We start from the raw sequence: 21,710 nt of genomic DNA, 5'->3' as shown, positions 1-21,710 counted from the left end.
CTAGTCCTGCATTAAATCCTGGTCCTGGTTTGGATCCTGCCCCAGGTTTGGATCCTGCCCCTTGTTTGGATCCTGCCCCTGGCCCTTTGGTGTTTTCGCTCCCTCAGCCCCTCAGATTTAAGGCAGGGTTCAAGTACAAACACTTGAGCTGTTGTCTAAACCATCAGATTCTTGTTTATGTTGGGTTTGGTGCTTGTTCTTGCTGCTTTTCCTCCTGTGGGGCCCCAGAGGTTGGACCAGGTGCTACCAACAGCAGATTGCTGCAGTTTGTTTGTGTTGGTGCTGTCCTGTTTTATTTTTGTGAGTCCTTCCACCCTCGTGCCATCAACTGAGGCATTTTGTAAGAAGAGACAACACTGAATTTCATGGGAATGAAATACTTGATCCTAGAAGAAAACAGGAGCAGTGTTTATAAGATTTTCAGACCACTGGGACGTGTGTTCACTTACACAAGACATCACTAATTACATTCTGAAAGCCCCTTTTCACGAGATTATTCCTTAATTTTCCTTCAGGCAGGACGAACCTGGCAAATCCTGGCCCATGTGGTGAGCCCAGTTTTTGAGAGGTATTTGTGGGAGTGTTAGGATGAAGATCTCTTGATTTACTAAAAGGCATTTCATGGCTGTCAAACACACAATTCCTATTTCTTTACAAACTCAGATCCACAGGAAAACCTTTTTTCCAAGAGAACCACAGGCAGGAAAGTCATCAAAAAGGGAAATTCCATGCCCAGTGTGCATACAGAGTTGTGTGGCAGCCGGAGCCGAGGTTCTGGGATGAAACTCTGCAGTTCTGGTCCAAGCCACAGGATGGGGATGTTGGATTGAGGCTCGCTGGAACAACCGCGTTCAGCATCGACTCCTCACGACTTTAACTCCTCTTTATAATTTATATGTGAGTTTTGTGTTTTTTAATTAAAAATATTGGGATTTTTAAATAATTATATAGATATATTTAATATTTTTATATTTTTCAAAGTCCTGAGCACAGAGCTCGGCTCAGGTACAAATGCCACAAACACAATGTGACTGATGGCCAGCGTTGCTCCTGCTGATTTTTTTGGGGAATAATTTGCAGTGCTGGCTGTCTGTAAGAAACCTGGCTTATCCCAGGAGAGATGAGTTGGAGGCACAAGGAATGCTGCTTTCAGGAATTCCAAAATATTTTGCCCAGGTAAGAAAAAGCATGATGCTCTCTCTTGCCTTAAATGTAAATTTGTAGAATCCCAGAATGGGTTGAGTTAAAAGGGACCTTAAAGGTCATCCCAATCCACCCATTCCATAGGCAGGGACAGATCCCACCATCCCAGTGCTCCAGCCTGACCTGGGACACTGCCAGGGATCCAGGGGCAGCCACAGCTGCTCTGGGAATCCCAGCCCAGGCAGGAATTCCCAATCCCCAATCCCCCAGGCAGCCCTGCCCTCTGGCAGTGGGATCCATTCCCTGTGTCCTGTCCCTCCAGCCCTTGTCCCCAGTCCCTCTGCAGCTCTCCTGGAGCCCCTTCAGGCCCTGCCAGGGGCTCTGAGCTCTGCCTGGAGCCTTCCCTTCTCCAGGGGAACATTCCCAGCTCTGCCTGGAGCCTTCCCTTCTCCAGGGGAACATTCCCAGCTCTGCCTGGAGCCTTCCCTTCTCCAGGGGAACACCCCCAGCTCTCCCAGCCTGGCTCCAGAGGGGCTCCATGGCCTCCTCTGGACTCTCTCCAGCAGCTCCAGGTCCCTTTGGATGTTGGAGCCACTTCCACTGCAGGTGCTGACCTTGCAGGATGCGCGAGGTAAAGGGAACACTCATTTCCCCAGCATTTATCAGCTTCCCAAATGAAATATTTCCCACCACAGGGGGATGTCAGTCCTCATTTCCGGGCAGGGTTTGGCAGCACTTTGTGTCAGCTGAGCTGCAAAAACCACAAAATAAATTTAAAATCCCTGTGCCAGCCTCCAGGACTGCTCCTATAGAGCCATGGGGAAGAATTTTTCATTTCCATGTGGGAAACACTTCAGCCTTTGCCACACCAGGCTCTGGCTGCACAACACAGGGCTCTCCAGAACTTATCAGTGACTTGGAACTTATTGATAACTTGTAATTTATCAATAATTGTAATATATCAATATCAGGAACAGATTGGATTTTTGTAATTTTTCTATTCTATTCTATTCTATTCTATTCTATTCTATTCTATTCTATTCTATTCTATTCTATTCTATTCTATTCATATTATTTATCTTTCCATATTCCATTTTTAAAAAATCTAAGTTTGCTTGGAAACTTGCACATGGAAACCAGCAGAGGAAAAAGTCTCCCAAGGTCTTCTCTGTGATGACTTTATAGATGAATAATTAAACACAAACAATTCATTTATGATTTCTGAGCAGCCTAAACCTCCTGGGCTGTCTGTTCTCCTCATCCTGGACTGGTAGAACTGGGAATACTGGGAGGAATCTCAGAGCTGGCTCAGCCTTTGGTTTGTCTTCTCAGAGCCCTAAAAACGTTCTGCTGATGTCAAATCTCTGCTCTCTACCCCCACATCGTGGAGCACGGGGAAAATCTGGGAAAAGCTCTAAAGATGGAATAATTCTGACTCATGGAGACACTAATAAACACTCCCACACGCTGGCAGGGCTCAGGTTTGGTTATCCTAAATAATCGTAATCGCTGAAATTCATCATATTTGGTGATTTTTTGGGGTTTGATCACTAAATCAGGAGAGCTCCAGCTCCTGAGTCGAGCTGGGAGAAATAGTAAGAGAATATTTATTTATTCCCTTTACCCAGAATTGTGCAGCAATTACGACAAAACAAATTTATTCCGGGTTCTGCCGATTGCCATGGAAACCCACATGGAAAATAGCAGTCCAAGGCCACTTAGCATGAGGAATCCAGGGGTTCAGCCCTGATGAACTGATTCATGCTCTAGATTTTGGGAGAGGAATCCTGCAAATGGAGACATTTCCCTGGTTAATCCAGCTCTGGTGGAGCAGTGGGAATCCTCACAGGAAAGATGCTCTGGCTCTCCTGGGATATCCAACCTTCTGCTTTGCAGAGCTGTGCTACAGAATTTTGACTTTTCTAGCAGCAATTAGTGAGAGAGGACGAGTGGCTGTGCCAGGCAGAATTCCCAGGTGGGAAAGGCAGGATATTTTTGGTGTTTCATGAGGGCAGAGCCATCAGTGCTGTGCTGGAGCTCCAGTTTGGGGCTCTGGACTCACTCGGGCTGTGGGAGCCACTGGGATGTAAGGATCTGGTGCAGGTGTGATCTGGGAGGGTGTGATCACTCCAGGGATTCAGGACTTGAGTTATTGTGGATTCATTAGGGTGGAAAAATTCTCTGAGAGCACCAAGTCCAACCATTCCCAGCAGTGCCAAGGCCAGCGCTGATCCATGTCCCCAAGTGCCACATCCACAGGGCTTTAAATCCCTGCAGGGATGGGGATTCCAGCTGAGCCCCTTTTCCATGAAGGAATTGTCCCAAATATCCCCCCTGAGCTCCCCTGGGCCAGCCTGAGGCTGTTCCCTCTCCTCCTGTCCCTGTTCCCTGATCCCAAATCCCCCCGACTGTCCCCTCCTGGCAGGGAATTCCAGAGAGGGAAAAGATCCCTCTGGATCCTCCTTTTCTCCAGGCTGAGCCCCTTCCCAGCTCCCTCAGGAATTCTCCAGCCCCTTCCCAGCTCTGTTCCCTTCCCTGGACATGTTCCAACTCTCAGGAGTAAAAGCTGACTTCAGTTGTTCCCAAACCAGCTGGTTTAGAGCCACTTTCTCTCTCTGTATATTTATTTTGAAGTTTTCTGTAGCTGTGATTTTATTGAAATCAAAGAGAATTTTGTTTTTCCCAGTTGTGCTGGAGAAACTTCCGAATTAAAGCTGGGATTGACGGATTTCTGCTGTTCCTCTGTCTCCAGAAATGGAAGTGTTGAGGAAAGCATTCAGTGTTACCCTCGTGCTAAAGCTGAAAGACTTTCTCATCCTGTGCAGATTTTGCACATCACTGGTGGATAAATACGAGCTTTGTGCTCTGAGTCATTCCAGGGGGAGCTGCAGAGGAAGGGAGTCCTGATAATGCCTCACTGACTGTTCCATGCAACCACAGAAGTTGGGAAAAGAGCTCTGGGATTGTCCAGTCCGACTGTCCCACCGTTTCTGATTGAGATCCTGAGCCAGCAGGGAATGATGCAGGAGAGCTGCTGGAGGAGAGGCAGGCAGGGAATCACACAATATCCAGAGTGGGAAGGGCTCCACAGGATCACTGATCTGCCTCTCTGCACCCCAACAATCCTGAGAAGGCCTGAGAATCCCAAAACCCCGGAACAGTTTGGGTTGGAAAGGACCTTAAAGCCCATCCCATCCCACTGATCCCATCCCATCCCATGGATTCCATCCCACTGATCCCATCCCATGGATCCCATCCTACTGATCCCATCCCATGGATCCCATCCCACTGATCCCATCCCATGGATCCCATCCACTGATCCCATCCCATTGATCCCATCCCATCCCATGGATCCCATCCCACTGATCCCATCCCATCCCATTGATCCCATCCCATCCCATCCCATGGATCCCATCCCACCCTGCCATGGACAGGGCCATTTCCCACTATCCCAGGCTGCTCCAAGCCCCAGTGTCCAACCTGGCCTGAGAAACTTCCGAGGATGAGGAGTGCCCAAGTTTTCTGGGAATGCTCAGTGAGGTTAAAATGCAGCTGTAAAAATACCTCCTGTATTTGGTATCTCCTTTTTCATCACTCCAAGACTCGATGCAGAGCTGGAACTGGGGTTCAGGGGGGGATGTCCCTCTGCCCAAAACACTGATGTGGAAGCTGCTTTGCCTCTACTTAACCCCACCCATGGGGTGCTCCTGTTTGAAGAGATTCCTGGAAGCCTTTCCTCCCTTGGATTGGCTCAGTGCAGGACACAGGACTGGTTTTCCCACTTTGTGTGGTGCCATTTCCTCCTTCTGGGAGTTCCTTTGGTGGGATTTGTGGTGCTTTGTAAGAGCAGAGGCGAGTTGGCAGTTTCATGGTCTCACCCAGACCACAGCTTGTCATTTTTTGGGTTCATTTTTTGGGTTACTGGCCCAAATCCAGCCTGGGCTCACCAGCCTGTTTGTCTTGCCCACGTGTCTATTCAGGAGTGCTGGAAATCAGAGTCCAGGTCTCCAGAGCTGCTAATTAATGCATCTCCATTAATTGGCACTTCTTTCAGGTGTCGGGATTTCAACCAGCTCATTTGAAATAAGAAAATGACACTGTTGTGAAGCATTCCCGTGCCACAAATGGCCATTACATGCTTATCCCATTCATTAAACGTATTTTGGGGATTTATGAATTGATTGGATGCATTGGAAATTACTGTGAATTACCTGTGAGGAGGATTCTGGAATCAGATATTGCTTTTGGGTTATTTGCTGGTTTGTTGGGTTTTTTTTGTGGTGGGCAAACTATGCCTGAGAGCCTTGCAACACAACAGCTTTGTCTGGAAATGGCTCCTCTAATTCCTAAAGCTGAAGTTTAATCTGCATTATGGATGTTGGGAAGGAATTTTGGAGCAATTGTCTGTCAGTGCCCAGCAGGGAGAGGAGGAATTGTCTGCAGTTGAAGGAATATTCTCATTAGCTCTTCATACCTGCTCGTTTAAGATAAAGGCATTTAAGAGTCTGGTTTCGATTAGAGACATTGGGTATTTTAAGAAAATGTTTTCCTGGATGTATCAGCCCTGTCAAGCTTCACCTTTGGAGCTGGATATTCCCAGTTCTGAGCATAATTCAGCAACGTGCCTTTGTCACCTCTGCCCTCCCCACCCACTCGCCACCCCCAGGGTTTAGGTGGGCCCTGCAGAAGATGAATAAACCCAAATTATCTTTGTGAGGAGGAACTCAGGGCTCTCCAGTTCCGTGGGGAGAGCGGGCAGGCAAGTGTGTGGGCAGGAATGAGTCCAGGGACAAAAGAACCTGTGAAATCCTTAATGCCTGCTTCCTGCAACTAGGAAAAGTATGGAAGATGTTTAATAGAAACTCTTTTTATTTTTGTTTCTCCCCCTGTGACTAAGTCTGTAGAGCTGCTGTGCTGAACTGGGGTTAAATCCTCTGGCTCTGGGAGTTGTGTGAGTCCAGCTTGAAGGACCATCCAGCCTTTTGGAGGGGTCACTCCCACCTCTGAGTAAGAGCATTTGGCCCTTCCACACCCTCCCATCAGGCAGGATCAGGCATCCTCGTGGATTTTTCACAGTGGGCTGTTCCCCACTTCCTTTTGTTGTAGCACATTCCAGGTGTGGCCGTGGAATTTCATTTGGGGAAGAAATTCCCCAAAAGGGAATTTTCAGGGGAGGTTTTAGGGACTGCTGGGATGGGACCCAGGGAAGCCAAAGGAGCTCAGCTGGTGCTGGGGAGATGTTCTGGATCCTCAGAAGGGGATTGGGGTGGGATGGGGGTCCATCATTCCCAATGGGGGTCCATATATCCCTCAGCTGTGATACACAAAGTCTGACAGCAGCAGGTGGAGAGGAGCAGAACCAAAGGCTCCAAATCTTCCACTGGAGCAGTTTTCCAAGAAACTCAGCCTGCAGTGAGTGGGAAAGGCCAGAGGGGTTTGCTGGGTGCAGGACAGGGAAGGTTTGGGGTGGGGCATTCCTGACTTTGCCAGGGCACAAGGAGCCTTCAGCCTGTTCCTGGTCCCTGATGGCCAGGTAAAAACAGTCACAGAGGGACAGGGAGGGGGAAAAAGGGACGCTGCTGGTGCCTGGGTGGATTTTCATTCCTTGGGAATTTGACTTTCAGTATCTTTGGTTGTGTCCATTGATGCAGCTCCAAGGAGAACTTGAACAGTAAAATCAAATTATGGCATTTTTTCCCCTCAGAATTCCCTCGATGTCCAGGTGATTTTCCTTCTCTCAAGGTCAACAGAAGTGATTTCAGAGTATCCTGTTCCCAGCCGTGTTTGGAAAGCTGTGTCCTAAACCCACGGCTTCCCAAGAGCCAAATTTGGCTCCAAACCTGGAGAAAACATCCAGGAAAGCTCCACCTGCAGCTCTCTGGTTCATCTTACCCTATTTTCATCCTGCTGAACCAAGAGGTGGCAGCAGTATTCCCCACTAAGACATTTTATGTCTTTTACATTAATATAGTGTTTAATTGCAACAATGAGCCATTTTATTTCTAGCCTGAACTGGAACAAACCCAATTTTTCATCACTGCATCAATGTACCTGAAAATTCTGCTTCTAAGTTTCTGGCCTAGCCCAAAAAGTTTGGGTTTCCTTTGGCTGGTGTTGGACAAAGTAGTAACTACCAGAATGCAGTGAAGTATTGTGTGTTGAAGCTGTTATTCTGCCCATCACAGCAGAATAAAATGCAGTGGAAAACACATATAGAAAAAAAAAATCAACTTTAGGTCCCTTCCTAAACCTGTTCCTGCCAAGGGATCAAGGCTGAAAGTCAAAGCTTTACCTTTATCCCTAAATTTTGCTAAGCACAACATGGAGACCTACAGCGGGTGTAATATTACAATTCATGTCCAGTCTTTTTTTAAGGATAAGCTTCCAAGTTCATCATTCTACCAGTGCCTTTTTCTCCATTTGGGATAAATATGTCCTTTTATGAATTTTGAGTTCTATCACCTTTTAATTCCGTGCTCCCTCATCTGGACACTGAATTAAATGCTGAGAACATGAGGTTCTGATCTGCTCCTCTATTGCTCATCATGATTATAGGCAGGGATGGCAGAGCTGCCATTAGTTATTATTCTCCACACTCCCAATTAGAATATTCTGTTTTCTGCTTGTAACTCTGTCAGGCTGAGCTGCTCAGGCTGAATTTTTCCAGTTTTTGCTCTCAAGTGAACTCAAATTCTCACTTGAAATATAATGGAAATAAAAGTCCTCCAACTTTTTGGTGGCTACAGGAAATAATTAGACACAGAGTATTAATGCTTTCCTATTTATTCCTCATTTTTGCTTCCTGTCTCATAGGCAGTTTTAGATCTAGGACAGAACTTTCAGCAGTTTATTTAGAGTTTGGGGTTTTTAAAGTAATCTCTATAGAGATGTTGTAAAAGACTGGAATAAACTAATGATTCTGTTCTTTTTTTAATGCAGGGTTTGAGAGATTAAGGAAAATGCAGGTCTGAACCTGCACGGAAGAGTCAGAGGGGAAAACATTAACATTTTATAAGGGTTCAGAGCATCAGAAATTACCTGATTTAATCAAGTTTCTGAGGCTTGGAGCAACCTGGTCTGTGGAAGGTGTCCATGGCCGTGGCAGGGGTGGAACGAGATGAGCTTTATGGTCCCTTCCAACCAAACCATTCTGGGATTCTGGGATTTGGGGACTCTATGAACTACACGTGGCTTTTCAGATCTGTAGGATGGGCCCTGCTGCTGCAGGGAGTTTGGGAATGATATCTTCTCTTCCTTCCTAAGGCAAAGGGAGAAGGTATTTTCAGTCCTTCCTCGGGTTTGTAAAAGGACTCACACAGAGCTGCTGGCACGTAGAGTATTGGGATGAAGTCAGAACTGCAGGTGTTTCTCACCCTGAGCAGAACAGGGATGGTGCAGTATTTGAAAGGAGTGAGAATTGCAGGTGTTTCTCACCCTGAGAACAGGGATGGTGGAGTATTTGAAAGGAATGAGAATTGCAGGTGTTTCTCACCCTGAGAACAGGGATGGTGGAGTATTTGAAAGGAATGAGAATTGCAGGTGTTTCTCACCCTGAAAAGAACAGAGATGATGGAGTATTAGAAAGGAGTGAGAACTGCAAGTGTTTCTCACCCTGAGAACAGGGATGGTGCAGTATTTGAAAGGAGTGAGAATTGCAGAGGTTTCTCACCCTGAGCAGAACAGGGATGGTGCAGTATTTGAAAGGAATGAGAATTGCAGAGGTTTCTCACCCTGAGCAGAACAGGGATGGTGCAGTATTTGAAAGGAATGAGAATTGCAGAGGTTTCTCACCCTAAGCAGAACAGAGATGATGCAGTATTAGAAAGGAATGAGAACTGCAGGTGTTTCTCACCCTGAACAGAACGGGGATGGCTCCTCCAGCCCAGATTCCCTCCTGGCTCTGTGGCAGTGCCTGGGAACTCCTGAATCCTTGTCCTGTCCCGAGTCACTGCTGTCCCTGGAGCAGACCTGGCTCCAGGTGGCCCTGCAGGGAGAGCAGAGGGAGGAACAGAGGGGATGTTTTGGCATCTGGGTGTCTGTTTTGAGCCATCCCACCTCGCTGGCAAAGACCCTGAGCCCTTCTGGAAATGCTTCCTTCGAGAATTGCCACTGGAAGGGAATGAACCTCTCCAGTGGAGACACATTAGAAATACAGAAATGGGTTTTTTAACGTGTTCCAGGGCAGACCCATCAGGAAGATGAGGAGTCATCATTTTCAGGATTTTTCCACAGATTGTGTGTTCTGCTCCTGGATGGTGAGAACATCACAGAGTCATCGTTTCCTCAGGTACATAAGGAGAGGTCTCCCAGAGACTTTACAGGAAGGAACACAACTCACTTAAATATGCAGAGCTAAAGCCATGAATAATTGTTCTTCTCGGCTCAGCTCCCCAAGTACTCTGGCTAAATATTTCAAGAAATCAGGTTGGACAAATGGTTCCTCCTTCATTGATCTGTTGTTTCTGGATCAGTTTCTCCACTTGGCCAGGAGTCATGGAAATCTACTGCAGGGAACTGAGGAGTTTCCTGTCGTCCCCTTGCCATGAAATTCCAAGTGCTGTGTTGCAGCCTATGGTAATTGGATTATAAAGCAGAGGGAAAGGCAATAAAATCAGCAGCCTCATCAAAGCATCCCTGTCAAATCCCAAGGGGAAGCAGAAAAGTGGAGATGAAGTTGAGCTGTGTCTGCCTAGTTTTTATTTATTTATTTATCTATTTATTTATTTACTCTTTTAACCTCTTAACAAGAACAGCAAATCCTTCTTAGCACTGAGATTTAAAAACTCTTCTAAAGACGCCCTTTGCACTGCTCCTTGAACTTAAAATCAAAATAAAATGTGTGGTTTTACTAGTTTAGCTAAAGAAAAAAAAATTCCATGAGATTCTGTGTTTTGCAGAAGCTGGAATTTCATTTTAGCTTGCAAAGTTGTCTTTTTGCTCACTCAAGGCTTTGTTTTCTCTAAAGAACTATTACATGATAGTCGTAATTTATCAATAAATACATTTCAAGCAACGTTTTCATGAGTGTTCACTGATAAAACTGCAAATATTTAAATGCACCTGGGAAACTAACACCGACCAGGAGCTTTCTGGGCTCTTTGTCTATTCTGAGACTGGAAAATCTTTCAGTTCATTGCTCTGTAGAGGTTGGATCTTCAGTAATGGGATGTCCTGGCATTCCCAGCACACTTCCAGTGTTCCTTCCCCCTGCAGCTTTGCTGTTCCCAGTCCCAGCCCTGGTTGGGATGTTCCAGTATTGATGGGGTTTCCAGGATGCACTGGTGCCTTTCCCTGCTTGGGAAAAACAGCAGCAGCTTCCCATAAAGTTTGTAATTGGCTTTTAGAGAGCGTTTCCCATCATTCCAACTGTTGCAGGCTAAAGTGTTGCACAGAAACTCGGCATCAGCACTTATGGCAGCTAAGGAGATTGATTAACATTCATAAGGAAAGCACAGGAGCTTCAAATAAGGAATAAAACAAGTGCTGAATCCTTTGGCCCAGATGGGTTTTGGCAGGGCAGATAAAAATGTGGATCTTCCCTAAAAACAGAACCCCCCCATCTTCCTTCCAGCAAGGAAATCTGACACAATTCCAGCCACAAATGCACTCTGGCTTTTTGGGGTGGTGCCTGGGGTGAGACTGGATATTTTGGACCTTCTCAGCAGCCTGGTGGACACTGGGAGCTGCTGGAGGCAGAGCTCTGTGCTCAGTGTCCAGGGATCTCCCTGTGTTTGCCCGTGGATCCGTGGAGATCCTTCATTCCAAGCTCCAGCTCTTCCAGAGGGATCCCTGTGCTCACACAGGGCTGTTCCTGCACAGTTCCTGAGGCGGTTTGGGATTTGCTCTGCTCAATCCCATGCACCAGTAGAAGCCACGGTTGGAGCTGGCTGGAGTTATTAAACCCCTGGAGCACATCCCTGCCTGCCTCAGGAGCTGGGCACCATCCACTTTTCCCGATGAAAAACCCTCTTGGAAGGCCCTTGGCTTCCCTGCAGCTCGGCTTCCTGCAGATCTCCACTGTGCCCGTGGGATAGAGGCACTTCACTGCTCGTTAAATATAGAGGGTACCTACAAATGTAGCCCAGTTACCTCTCACTGGAGGTGCTTCCAACCAAGAGGAAGTGACAACCGAGCCTTCACACTCTTTAATTATAGCAGCCTTTACATAACAGTGTCAGATAAATGTGTTTTAGGATAGGTGGCACCTCGCTTCCTCCAGAAGAACTGTCAAATTAGACCAGACTAATTTATTACTTGAAATTCCAAGGATTCAAGCACGCCGTCCACCCAGTCTGTTGGAATAAAACCTGAAAATTCACCGAATCCTCTGTGCCAGGATATATCTCAAACAGCACAGTCCTCCTCTCTTTTCGAACAGAAAGACATCCCTGTTCCTCTGGTGGCTTCAAGAACTTCCAAGCCCCCAAACGCCATCCCATTCTGATGGAAAACAGGGTTAGAGGGGATCTCAGGAGGTTCTCGTGGCTGTGCCTCCACCCCAGGCAGAAGCTGCTGTCACTGCACCAGATTCTTACCTAATCTCTATTATAAAACAGAGGAGGAGGGAGAGAGGCAGAGAAATTGCTTTAGAGGGAGAAGGGGCAAGGAGTGGGGCTGTGCCAAGTAATTTAGGGGAGTGAGGAACTGGCCTCCTTCCCATGGATGGAAGCAAGGTGGATTGCTGGAGATGGTCCTTTCCCTTTCTATTAATGAAATCCATCCCTGGGCTCTTCTGCTGAGGTCAACACGAGCAGCTTTCCGTAGGGGAGGAGAGCAATTTCCTTCAGCAGGCCCCAGAATCCAGGCGGGGGAAGATGAAACCCGAAGTTTGTGTTTCATGGGGAGGATGCTGATGGAGACTGCAGGTTTTGGAGCCCTCTGTGTGCTGGAAGGAGTGGATCCAACTCCAAGGCTGCTTTTAATGCAACCACTAATGCTCCTTGTTAATGTGCCTTTGCCTTCTGGGGGGGATCATTATCCCTAAGTAACGTCAGGAATTCAGGACGTGATGTGAGAGCAGGGAGAGGCCATAAAGGACTTGGCTGTGTTGGCGTTGGGGTTTTGCTGCTTCAGGGTTAACGAGCAGCAGGAAAAGAGGCAGTGCTGCTGCTCCACTCATCGAAATCCCAGGTGGAAGTGGAATTTGTTGAAGTGGGGAGAAGGGAGAAGTTGCTGACTCCCATCCCGGCTTGGCGCAGTGCGGTGCCGAGGCGTTCCCTTGCCTTGGCAATCTGGATCCTGCACATTTATTTATTCCGGCAGCACTTCAGTGTGTTTATGCAAATAGTTCATTGCTCCAGCTCCTGAAAGAACCACACAAGTGCTGTCATTTGATTGAGGAATCATTAGATCGGGCTGGAAAAAAAAATATTTTTTTTTCTCTGGTTCTGTATTCACGCCCTCGGAAAAAAAAAAAAAACAACAAACCTCAGTGTTCCCACATTTGGGTAGCTCAGGACTGACTAAATAATGGATATTTTGGGATAGATGGATACACGTCTCCGAGAGATTTCCTTTGTAGTCTAATTAAAAATAAAGAGGATGTGAATAATCTCTAATGGCAGCAGAGTATTTGGAGGAAGCCAAGTGTTTTGGAGGACTGTGGATATTCAAAACGTTCTGACTTCTGAGCCCTTCTCTTCCCACCACCTCCAACCTGAAAATATTTTAGTCTGGCTTCTATCCTCAGTGACTTGTTGGGCATTAAAACTTTTGGATGACTCGTGGTCTCTGTTTACATCTCCTTCAAAATCTCCCGTGCCCTTGGAAACGTGGAGCTGTGGGCTCTGATTAACATCATCAATGAATGCTGTTAAAAAAAAAAAAAGAATAATGCAGCAACAGAAGCCATTCAAAAAATGCCATTTTTCTAAAGGTTCATTTCAGCTCTTTGGCCATTCCATGTTTGCAGCAGATCGTTCCTGGAGTGGCCTGAACAGTGGAATTCCTTGCTGGATAATATCAGCTCCATTCAGCCTCCCGTTCTCTCAGCATATTTATTATATTTCTATTTTATATATTACTTTATGTATTTATATATTACTTCCCAGTCAACTTAAAACAGCTGAGTGTCTTCCTCCCTCACCTCGGTGTGTGTTTCTTGGATAAATTACCTCATAATATTCAAAACAGCCTTTGATTTAGAATTCCTCTCTATTACAGGGATTTGTATTTTTATAGCATCTTTTAGGAGCCTTTTGAGTTGAGTCATTAAATATATATTTTTAATAACCTCTGTCTCTTAAAAGGACAGTGTGAAACGTAAGGGCTGGAAAACAAATGATGATTCCCCTGACTCCTGAATTAAGTTGTTTTATTACCAACCTATGTGAAGTTCACTTTTTTCCCCTTCATCTTGTGATTTCACAGCCTTTTTTTTTTTTTTTTTTCTTTTTTTTTTTTTTTAATTTTGAACAGACCAATGATTCTTGTAGTTGATTCTTTCAGTTTGGAACACCACAGGTCTTCAAGAAGCCTGTAGAACAGGCTGCAAAAATTAACTCCTGGATTGGGAGTTGTATGAACATTTTAAAGATCCTCTTGGAAGCTGAGCTCCTCCTCCGTGAGAATCAGTAAATTTGGAATAAGACTTAACATAACTTCGGGGGAATCATCAGTTGAATTTGTAAGAAACTGTGATTATGGGAATATTCACAAGAGTAACACCTTTGGCTTTGCTCCAGGCATCTGTTGGACAATTCCCATGGGATTAGTGGTAATTTTGCAAAGCCGAAGGAAGCTTTTGGAAGGAAAAGTGGATGAAGCAAATGGAAAACACAAATAGGAAGTGTTTGTGAAACTGCAGTGGAGCTGAAGATGAGATTTTAAGTAATTGTTTTAATAAGGATAGGAAGTAAATTGTAAATTAGTTCTGTCGTTAGTGCTTAATTATTTATTGACTTTTTAATCACGTAGTGTTACACCAGAAGTTTAATTTGTAGAGCTCCAGGAGGCACCTGTTTAGAGGTTTTGTTTCTTAATTTAGTTGTAAATCAGGTTCAAACTTCTGTTCTCTTAATTCTTGGCGTTTAGGACTTGGTTTTCTTGTTTCCAGATATCGTGTGTGCGTGTTTTCTGTTAATTCTCAGTGAAGGGTTTAATTGTTTCCAAATATTGTCGGGGAGAATGGACGGATGGTTTTCCTTGGAAACCACTCACTGTTCTCTGGAATCTTGAAGGAAAGCTGTATTTTATTGGAAATAAATCACGGAATTGGGTTGGAATTCTGGGGACCATCCATTCCAGCCAGGGTCACCTGGAGCAGGTGACACAGGAGTGTGTCCAGGCGTTTGGAAGGGCTCTGGGCAGCAGTTCAATGCTCTTTCACCCTCATGGAAAAATCTTTTCCCTCATCTTGACCTGGAACTTGTGGTTTTATTTTATGGCCATTGCTCCTCAAGCTGTCACTGACACAACTGAACGGAGCCAGGCGCCAACATATTTTGGAGCTATTTATATGCATTAATGAGATGTCACCTCCGATTCCTCTGCATTATACGGTGTTATTTTATTGTAAACTGGTTTTATTATAAATAAGCGAGTGACCGCCGCCGCGTTGGCCGCCGCCATCAGCCCGTGAGGCGGCGCCAGCGCGCAGCGCTGCTCGCGGCCGGCGCGTCTCAACCAATCGCGTGGCAGCGGCGGCGCGTCCCAGCCAATAGCGCGGCGGCGGCGGCGCGGCTCAGCCAATGGGAGGCGGCGGCGCGGCGGGCGGGAAGCAGCGGGGCGGGCGGGGGGGGAGGCGGCGCCGCCGCCGCAGCGCTCAGGGAGCTCGGCCCCGCCGCCTCACCGCGCTCCGCCGCCGCGCTGCCCCGGCCCTCCGGCCCCGCACCGGCCCCCGCACCGGCTCTCCATGTACGACAACTTGTACCTGCATGGGTTTGAAGACTCGGAGGCGGTGAGTGCCGCGGGAGCGGAGCGGGGGGCTCGCAGAGCCGCACGGGCGGGCTGGGTGTCTGTGCTGCGGGCGAGGCATCGGGGGGTGACCCTGTGCTGCCCCAAAGATGCCGGGACGTGCTGCTGTGCTTCCCTAGGGAATTATCCCTCCTCGGCATGCCTCGCAAAATGGTTCTGCGGCGGCACGGAGCCCCCGGTGCCGTGGTCAGACGCCTGGGTGTAGGAGCCGTGTGGCCGTGGGTGTTTTTCGCCACCCGGGAGAATGGCCGGGCTCGCCGCGGCCCTGGACACGCCGTGCCATATTAAACAGGCATCCGTTACATAAGGCCTTGTGGACAGCTCGTAAAATACACGGATAACAACATAAAATAGAGTGTACGTCAATGCAGACGTATGTATGGTATGATGTGGTGCCCTCAGGAGAGCGGATGGGTCCTGTAGGGCTTCGGATGAGGGATTTTTCGTGCCTGTGTCAGTGTTGGTGTGGAAGTGGAATCCCTCCGAAGTGTTGCCTCACTTGTTTTAGCATCGCTTTATTTCAGGGAGATAGGAGCAACAACTGTGCAAAATTGACATTAATGCAGTGCACCATGTTGAGAGGAAATACTGTACGTTGGAATCCTTCTGAACTGGGTGCTTGAATTATTTCAAAGCTCTGCTGCTCAGAAGACTAGAATGGTTTGGTTTGGAAGGGTTTAAAGCTCATCTCACAGCCAGGGACACTTTCCACTATCCCAGGTTGCTCCAAGCCCTGTCCAGCCTGGCCTTGAACACTTCCAGGGATGAGGAAACGCTTTTGGATCAATTTAGAAATCCCTGCCCTTTTGGTATGCCTGTGTTAACTTTTCCTTTGGGTTCTTTCTCGTGCTGCTGCTCACAAGCTGCCGGGCCAAGTGCAGATGAGTGTGTTGGTTCCTTCAGGGGTGTGTTCTGGGATCCAGCTGGATGTTTCTGTAAACCAGGCAAAACCTGACTCCTTGGGAGCTGTCCTCCATCCCCAGTCTGTCTTGTGCTGGTTTAATGTCTTTCAGCAAAGTCTAAGGATGCTCTTCAGAGGACAACTTCAAAGTGCAGTTTTAGGGCTGAGAAAACCGAGTTGCTGGACAGTGTGGTTGGTGTAGAAGAAAAGTGTTATTTACAAAAGTTCATCAGAGAACGCAGGTGAATGTGTGGTGGATTTAAAGGTGCTTCTGAGGTGCTCAACTCTGTGCATTCCCAGAATCCCAGAGTCAGGCTGGGTCAGCTGGAGCTGGTGACAGGAATGCATCCAGGTGGCTCTGGACTGTCCCTGGAGAAGGAGAGCCCACACCCTTCCTGGACAGAGTTCCAAGCTTGGCCACCCTCCACGGAGAGAAGCTCTTTCTCATGTTGAGGTGGAAATTCTTGTGCTTTAGTTCTTATTTTAGTAAACCCCAGTGATCTCTTCCAAAAACGTTATTTGGGAAAAGCAGCTTTAATGGCAGCAGAGACCTACCTGTTGCACAAACAGCTGGGTTAGGATTTGTGCTGGAAGAATTGTGTTTGTAGATGAGGGGTATTTGGTCTTTAGATGTCCACTTTGAAGAACTGGGATGGAGAAGTCATTTCCAGATTCCTTAATACTCTCTTAAGCAGTTTATGATAAAGCAGTTTTACAGCTTTTTAAATTTTACAGCCTCTCTAATTGAGGATGCTTTTGACAGACCTAATTTCCAGAATCCCAGGAATATGTGAGAACCTCCCTCTCCTTAACCAAACCACCCCAAACCTAAAAGCAATCTGGATTGCTGGAATCCACCATGGAAAAACTGGAGGCCATAAACCCCAAAGGCTCAGTCACAAAGCAGTTAAAATTCCCCCCGAGTGTCTATTTGCTTTATGCTCCCGAAGCACTTGCTTAAAACATTAAACCTTATTATTTTAGCTCCTGACTCAGGGATTGGGAATGCCTGCTGAGACAATATCCTGGCAGACAGGTAGGGACCACGGGTCACATGAGTGCCACTTTTCTGGCCAGAGAGAAGCCAGGGAGAGAGAATTGAGACAGTGGAAAACAAACCGCGGTGGAATTCCGCTTCCCTGCTGTGAAGAGCAAATAACTATGAGCGTGCAGAGCTGAAAGCAGGGCCTCGGCATTGTTCTGGTTCAGGACCTGGAAGGCTCATCCCAGAGCTTGGAGCAGCCCCGGGCTTGGATCCTCCCCTGGAGCTGGGAGGGAGGGCTGCTGCTGATTGCAGCGCTTCCAGCGCGGAATAAACCACAGCCACATGAGTCACTAGCACGGGAATGTCTGCCTAAAGTGGGCATTTGCCCTCGAAAACCCGTGCAGCCCTGCCTGCAGAATGCAGCCTGAATCTGCATCAAGGGCTGAAGTGAATGGGCGCTGAGTGCCACTTATCTCCACTTGCACTCGCTTTTGGGAATGCACTGTAAAATTTATACCTGATTTCTCCTGATCCACTGTGCAGAGAACACCAGGAGAAGCGTGCAGGTGAAATTTTCCTGTTAAAACCAGCGACAGACGTGTTTTTTTAACAGTGAACGGATATTTCCATGATTTTTGTAACAGCAGCTCTTACTGTAATGTGTTTGTGTGTGTACATATATATGAAACATGCAAAAAAGCCGTTTTTATTGATGGTTCTATAAGGAAATGAGTGTGTGCAGGGTATTACAGTCCATTACCAGCTGTGATGATTAACGTGATGATGCAGTAGCTGGTGTGAGGCTTTTTTGGAGGAGGAAAATTACACTGCTGAAGCTGAGAAAAACTCCCAGTGATTGTAGATAAGAAGTCCTTTCCACATTTAGGAAAAGAGGTGCAGGGATATGTGGAAGTGAACAAGTTCTGCAGGGACAAGTGTCTTGTCAGGAGCACAGAAAGATGGAGGGAGCATCACTGTAGGAAGAAACCTCTTCCCCCTGAAGATTTTTGCCTTGCTTTTTGTCCTGCCTTGTGATTTTCTTGATTTTTAGGCCTTTTTAAAAACTCTTTGGGTGGTTCTAAACAGGGTCACCCTTTTGGGAATTAAAGCTTGTTGCCTTGTAGGGAAGTATTTCACATTCTTGATCACGAGAGGTTTTAAAAGCCCATTAGCACAGGGGCTTAAGGCAGTGAGATCCCCTGGGTAAGCAAATAATAAATTTTGTTTCACCTCTCACAGCTGGGAACTCGCTGTGGTGTGTGTGTGGTGGGGAGAGATTGGAATGCTGCTCCATAGACCTGACCAGAGTTTCTCTTTCATTTTGGGAAAGACTCCACCTTTTTCAGAAACAAACTTCAATGAAACCCTCCCATAAGAAGTCACTTTGTCCTTTTGTAGAATTACATTTCCATTAAAGCAGCGTGTCTTTAAAAAATTATCTACAGGAGTTAGCAACAGCTACCCCACGGTACAGAGCCCAGGTCAGTGTTTTATACCTGCAGAACTGTCAGAACAGCCCCCTTTGGGTTGTTAATTATTATATTTATCCCTTCAGAACACCACCTGAGCACGTGGAGCAGCTTTCCACACCTCTGGGGTGTCAGATGAAGGCTTTGTCAGCGCGGGAGAGGCTTTATCTGGGTACTTCAGTGTCTTATCGGGAGGAGCCGCCCGGGATAGGGAACTTCAGCTGGGCTCTGCGTCAGGCACGGGGCGAGCGGGGGCTGCTGTGGGGTATGGGGGCTGCTTGGGGTCACTGAGGGGCTGGTGTGGGGTATGGGGGCTGCTTGGGGTCACTGAGGGGCTGGTGTGGGGTATGGGGGCTGCTTGGGGTCACTGAGGGGCTGCTTGGGGTCACTGAGGGGCTGGTGTGGGGTATGGGGGCTGCTTGGGGTCACTGAGGGGCTGGTGTGGGGTATGGGGGCTGCTTGGGGTCACTGAGGGGCTGGTGTGGGGTCACTGAGGGGCTGCCTGGGGTCACTGAGGGGCTGCTGTGGGGTATGGGGGCTGGTGTGGGGTCACTGAGGGGCTGAGTGTGGGGTCACTGAGGGGCTGAGTGTGGGGTCACTGAGGGGCTGCCTGGGGTCACTGAGGGGCTGAGTGTGGGGTCACTGAGGGGCTGCTTGGGGTCACTGAGGGGCTGCTTGGGGTCACTGAGGGGCTGCTGTGGGGTATGGGGGCTGGTGTGGGGTCACTGAGGGGCTGAGTGTGGGGTCACTGAGGGGCTGAGTGTGGGGTCACTGAGGGGCTGCCTGGGGTCACTGAGGGGCTGAGTGTGGGGTATGGGGGCTGCTTGGGGTCACTGAGGGGCTGGTGTGGGGTCACTGAGGGGCTGAGTGTGGGGTCACTGAGGGGCTGCTTGGGGTCACTGAGGGGCTGGTGTGGGGTCAGTGAGGTGTGGGGTCACTGAGGGGCTGGTGTGGGGTATGGGGGCTGCTTGGGGTCAGTGTGGGGCTGCTTGGGGTCAGTGTGGGGCTGCCTGGGGTCACTGAGGGGCTGAGTGTGGGGTATGGGGGCTGCTTGGGGTCACTGAGGGGCTGAGTGTGGGGTCACTGAGGGGCTGCTTGGGGTCAGTGAAGGGCTGCTGTTGGGTCACAGGTGTGGGGTCAGCGAGGTGTGGGGTCAGTGAGGGGCTGCTGTGGGGTCACTGAGGTGTGGGGTCACTGAGGGGCTGCTGTGGGGTCAGTGAGGGGCTGGTGTGGGGTCACTGAGCTGTGGGGTCACTGAGGGACTGGTGTGGGGTCACTGAGCTGTGGGGTCAGTGAGGGGCTGCTGTGGGGTCAGTGAGATGTGGGGTCACTGCGGTGTGGGGTCAGTGAAGGGCTGGTGTGGGGTCACTGCGGTGTGGGGTCACTGCAGTGTGGGGTCACTGCGGTGTGGGGTCACTGCGGTGTGGGGTCACTGCGGTGTGGGGTCACTGAGGTGCAGGATAACTGAGGGGCTGGCACGGGCAGGGCTGGGAAGCGCTGGGAGGGGTCGGGAATTGAGGGAGGGCGCGGTGCCAGCGCTGCTCGGAGCCGGTGACAGCCCCGGTGACAGCCCCGGTGACAGCCCCGGGAGGCACAGACACACCCCGTGTCTTTTCCCTCGGTCATCCAGCGCTTCCCGGGCTTGGCAGCTCTGTCTCCTCCTGTCCCAGCCATTGGAAAAGGCATTTCTCTCACGCCTTCATCTTCAACCTGGGAAATTTTGGTAGGGAAGTTCCTATTGAGGTATTGACTGGATTTCCATGTGGTGCCTCTGACCCCTAAAAAGAAGGTGGCTTTGCTTTGTGTATCCTCGCTGTAGTAGATTTTTTTAGTAACTTCTTTTACTTATTTGCTCTTTCCCCAGCATATCCTCCTCTCCTGAGCCTTCTTTCCTAGAGCTCTTTTAGCTGTTTGACCTGCCCCTAACCCTGCCTGGCTTCCCTTGGCAATTCCCATCCCTGCATCCACAGCCTCCCTCCTAGTGCTGGTAGCAGAGCAGCCTCTCAGTTCGCCAGGGAGGCAGGAATTTCCTGCACTGCTCTGTGAGCCAGAAGTAAGCCAACTTCTGTGCAACTTCAGACTCTGTCACCAAGAGTTACACAAACACTTGTGGTGGGATTGATTATTTTAGATTCTGAAAGTCCTTTGGTGTTTATAGGGGCTAAGCACCAGCGGGATCAACCCTGGTAATTAATGGTCCCAGTGTGGTGTAAAAATGGGCCCTGAGCAGGACTGTGTGTGGTGCTGCATTATTGTAGGGTTTGTCTCCAGTTACTCCATACAATTCTTGAGAGCAGGGGTGAGAATTTTTAGGAGAAAGGTGATGGGAATAGTGGGAAAACACATTCCTTTCACCATGTGAATGGTCAGCCCGGTGTTTGGAGGACACTGCACTCCCCTGCTTTTCCAGTGCCATTATTCCTCAAAGCTGCCCTTCCTTCTGCTGCCAGCATACACTTCTCTCTTCAAGATATTGATTGGACTTGTGACTGGTGTCTCTCTGACGGCTAAAGGTGGGCTTTTCTTGCTCTGTACCTCTCAGTTGTTGTGGGCTGAGTGACAATCAAAATGTGTATTTAGAGTGGTTTCCATGCTGTCCCCTCAGTGATCATGTACTGGGTTTTGCAACACCCAGTTCATTCTGTAGAGCAATTCTGTACAACAAGCAGCCCAAGACCAAGCAGAAGCTTTATCCAGCTGCCAGGTAAAACCTGAGACTTCCAGTGGGGTTGGTTAGAAAGCTTCCAGTGGTTATTTGGTGTATCAATGTCCACGGGGCATTTCTGAGACTATCGAGCTGAAGGTTGATGGTTGAGATCTGATGGTCTTTTGACATGTCTGGATGGATTTTTGCAGGCAGGAACACCTTCCTGTAGCCCAGGTTGCTCCAAGCCCTGTCCAACCTGGCTTTGAACATTTCCAGGGATGGAGCAGCTGCAGCCTCTCTCCCAAGGAAGGATTTCTGCCATGGCTGGGAATGTGAACTGGGAGAAGTGTTTGCTGGAGACACCCAGCTTCTCTTTGAGCTGAACTGTTCTTAATTTCCTCGTTTCAATTAGTGCACTTTCTGATGTTTCATCCAAAAAGGCTGAGTGATGTCAGGACCTAGGCATGCAGCATCTTTTGCCTGATCAATTATCTCCTTGCTGCTTGTTTATGTCGGATTTTTAGCCTCAAATGCTTGCTAAACTCTGCCTTGATTGGGACAATAATCAATATTTTCTGACGAAAAGAGATTATCCTCTGCCCGTTACATCTCCTGAATTCTCGCTGTAATTTGGCTTTTACATGGTCAAAG

General features: G+C 48.2%; 1 protein-coding gene across 2 annotated transcripts in view; it reads left to right on the top strand.

Annotated features, from left to right (window-relative positions):
* Positions 1–21,710, top strand: part of CACNB4 (calcium voltage-gated channel auxiliary subunit beta 4) — a 78,663-nt gene that overhangs the window by 19,836 nt on the left and 37,117 nt on the right. Inside the window, exon 1 of one of the 2 annotated variants that reach the window (XM_066323209.1) lies at positions 14,932–15,040. The exons of the other annotated variant lie outside the window; for it this stretch is intronic. Coding sequence (XP_066179306.1) covers positions 14,996–15,040 — 45 coding nt within the window. The 5' untranslated portion in view covers positions 14,932–14,995. Of the gene's footprint in view, positions 1–14,931; positions 15,041–21,710 lie in introns of those variants that run through there. 2 annotated transcript variants of the gene reach the window in all.

The sequence above is a fragment of the Sylvia atricapilla genome, chromosome 7 (genome assembly GCF_009819655.1).
Source record: "Sylvia atricapilla isolate bSylAtr1 chromosome 7, bSylAtr1.pri, whole genome shotgun sequence".
Classification (NCBI taxonomy): Eukaryota; Metazoa; Chordata; class Aves; order Passeriformes; family Sylviidae; genus Sylvia; species Sylvia atricapilla.
Note: the sequence above shows the minus strand (reverse complement) of the source record. Positions and strands in the feature narration are given on the sequence as shown.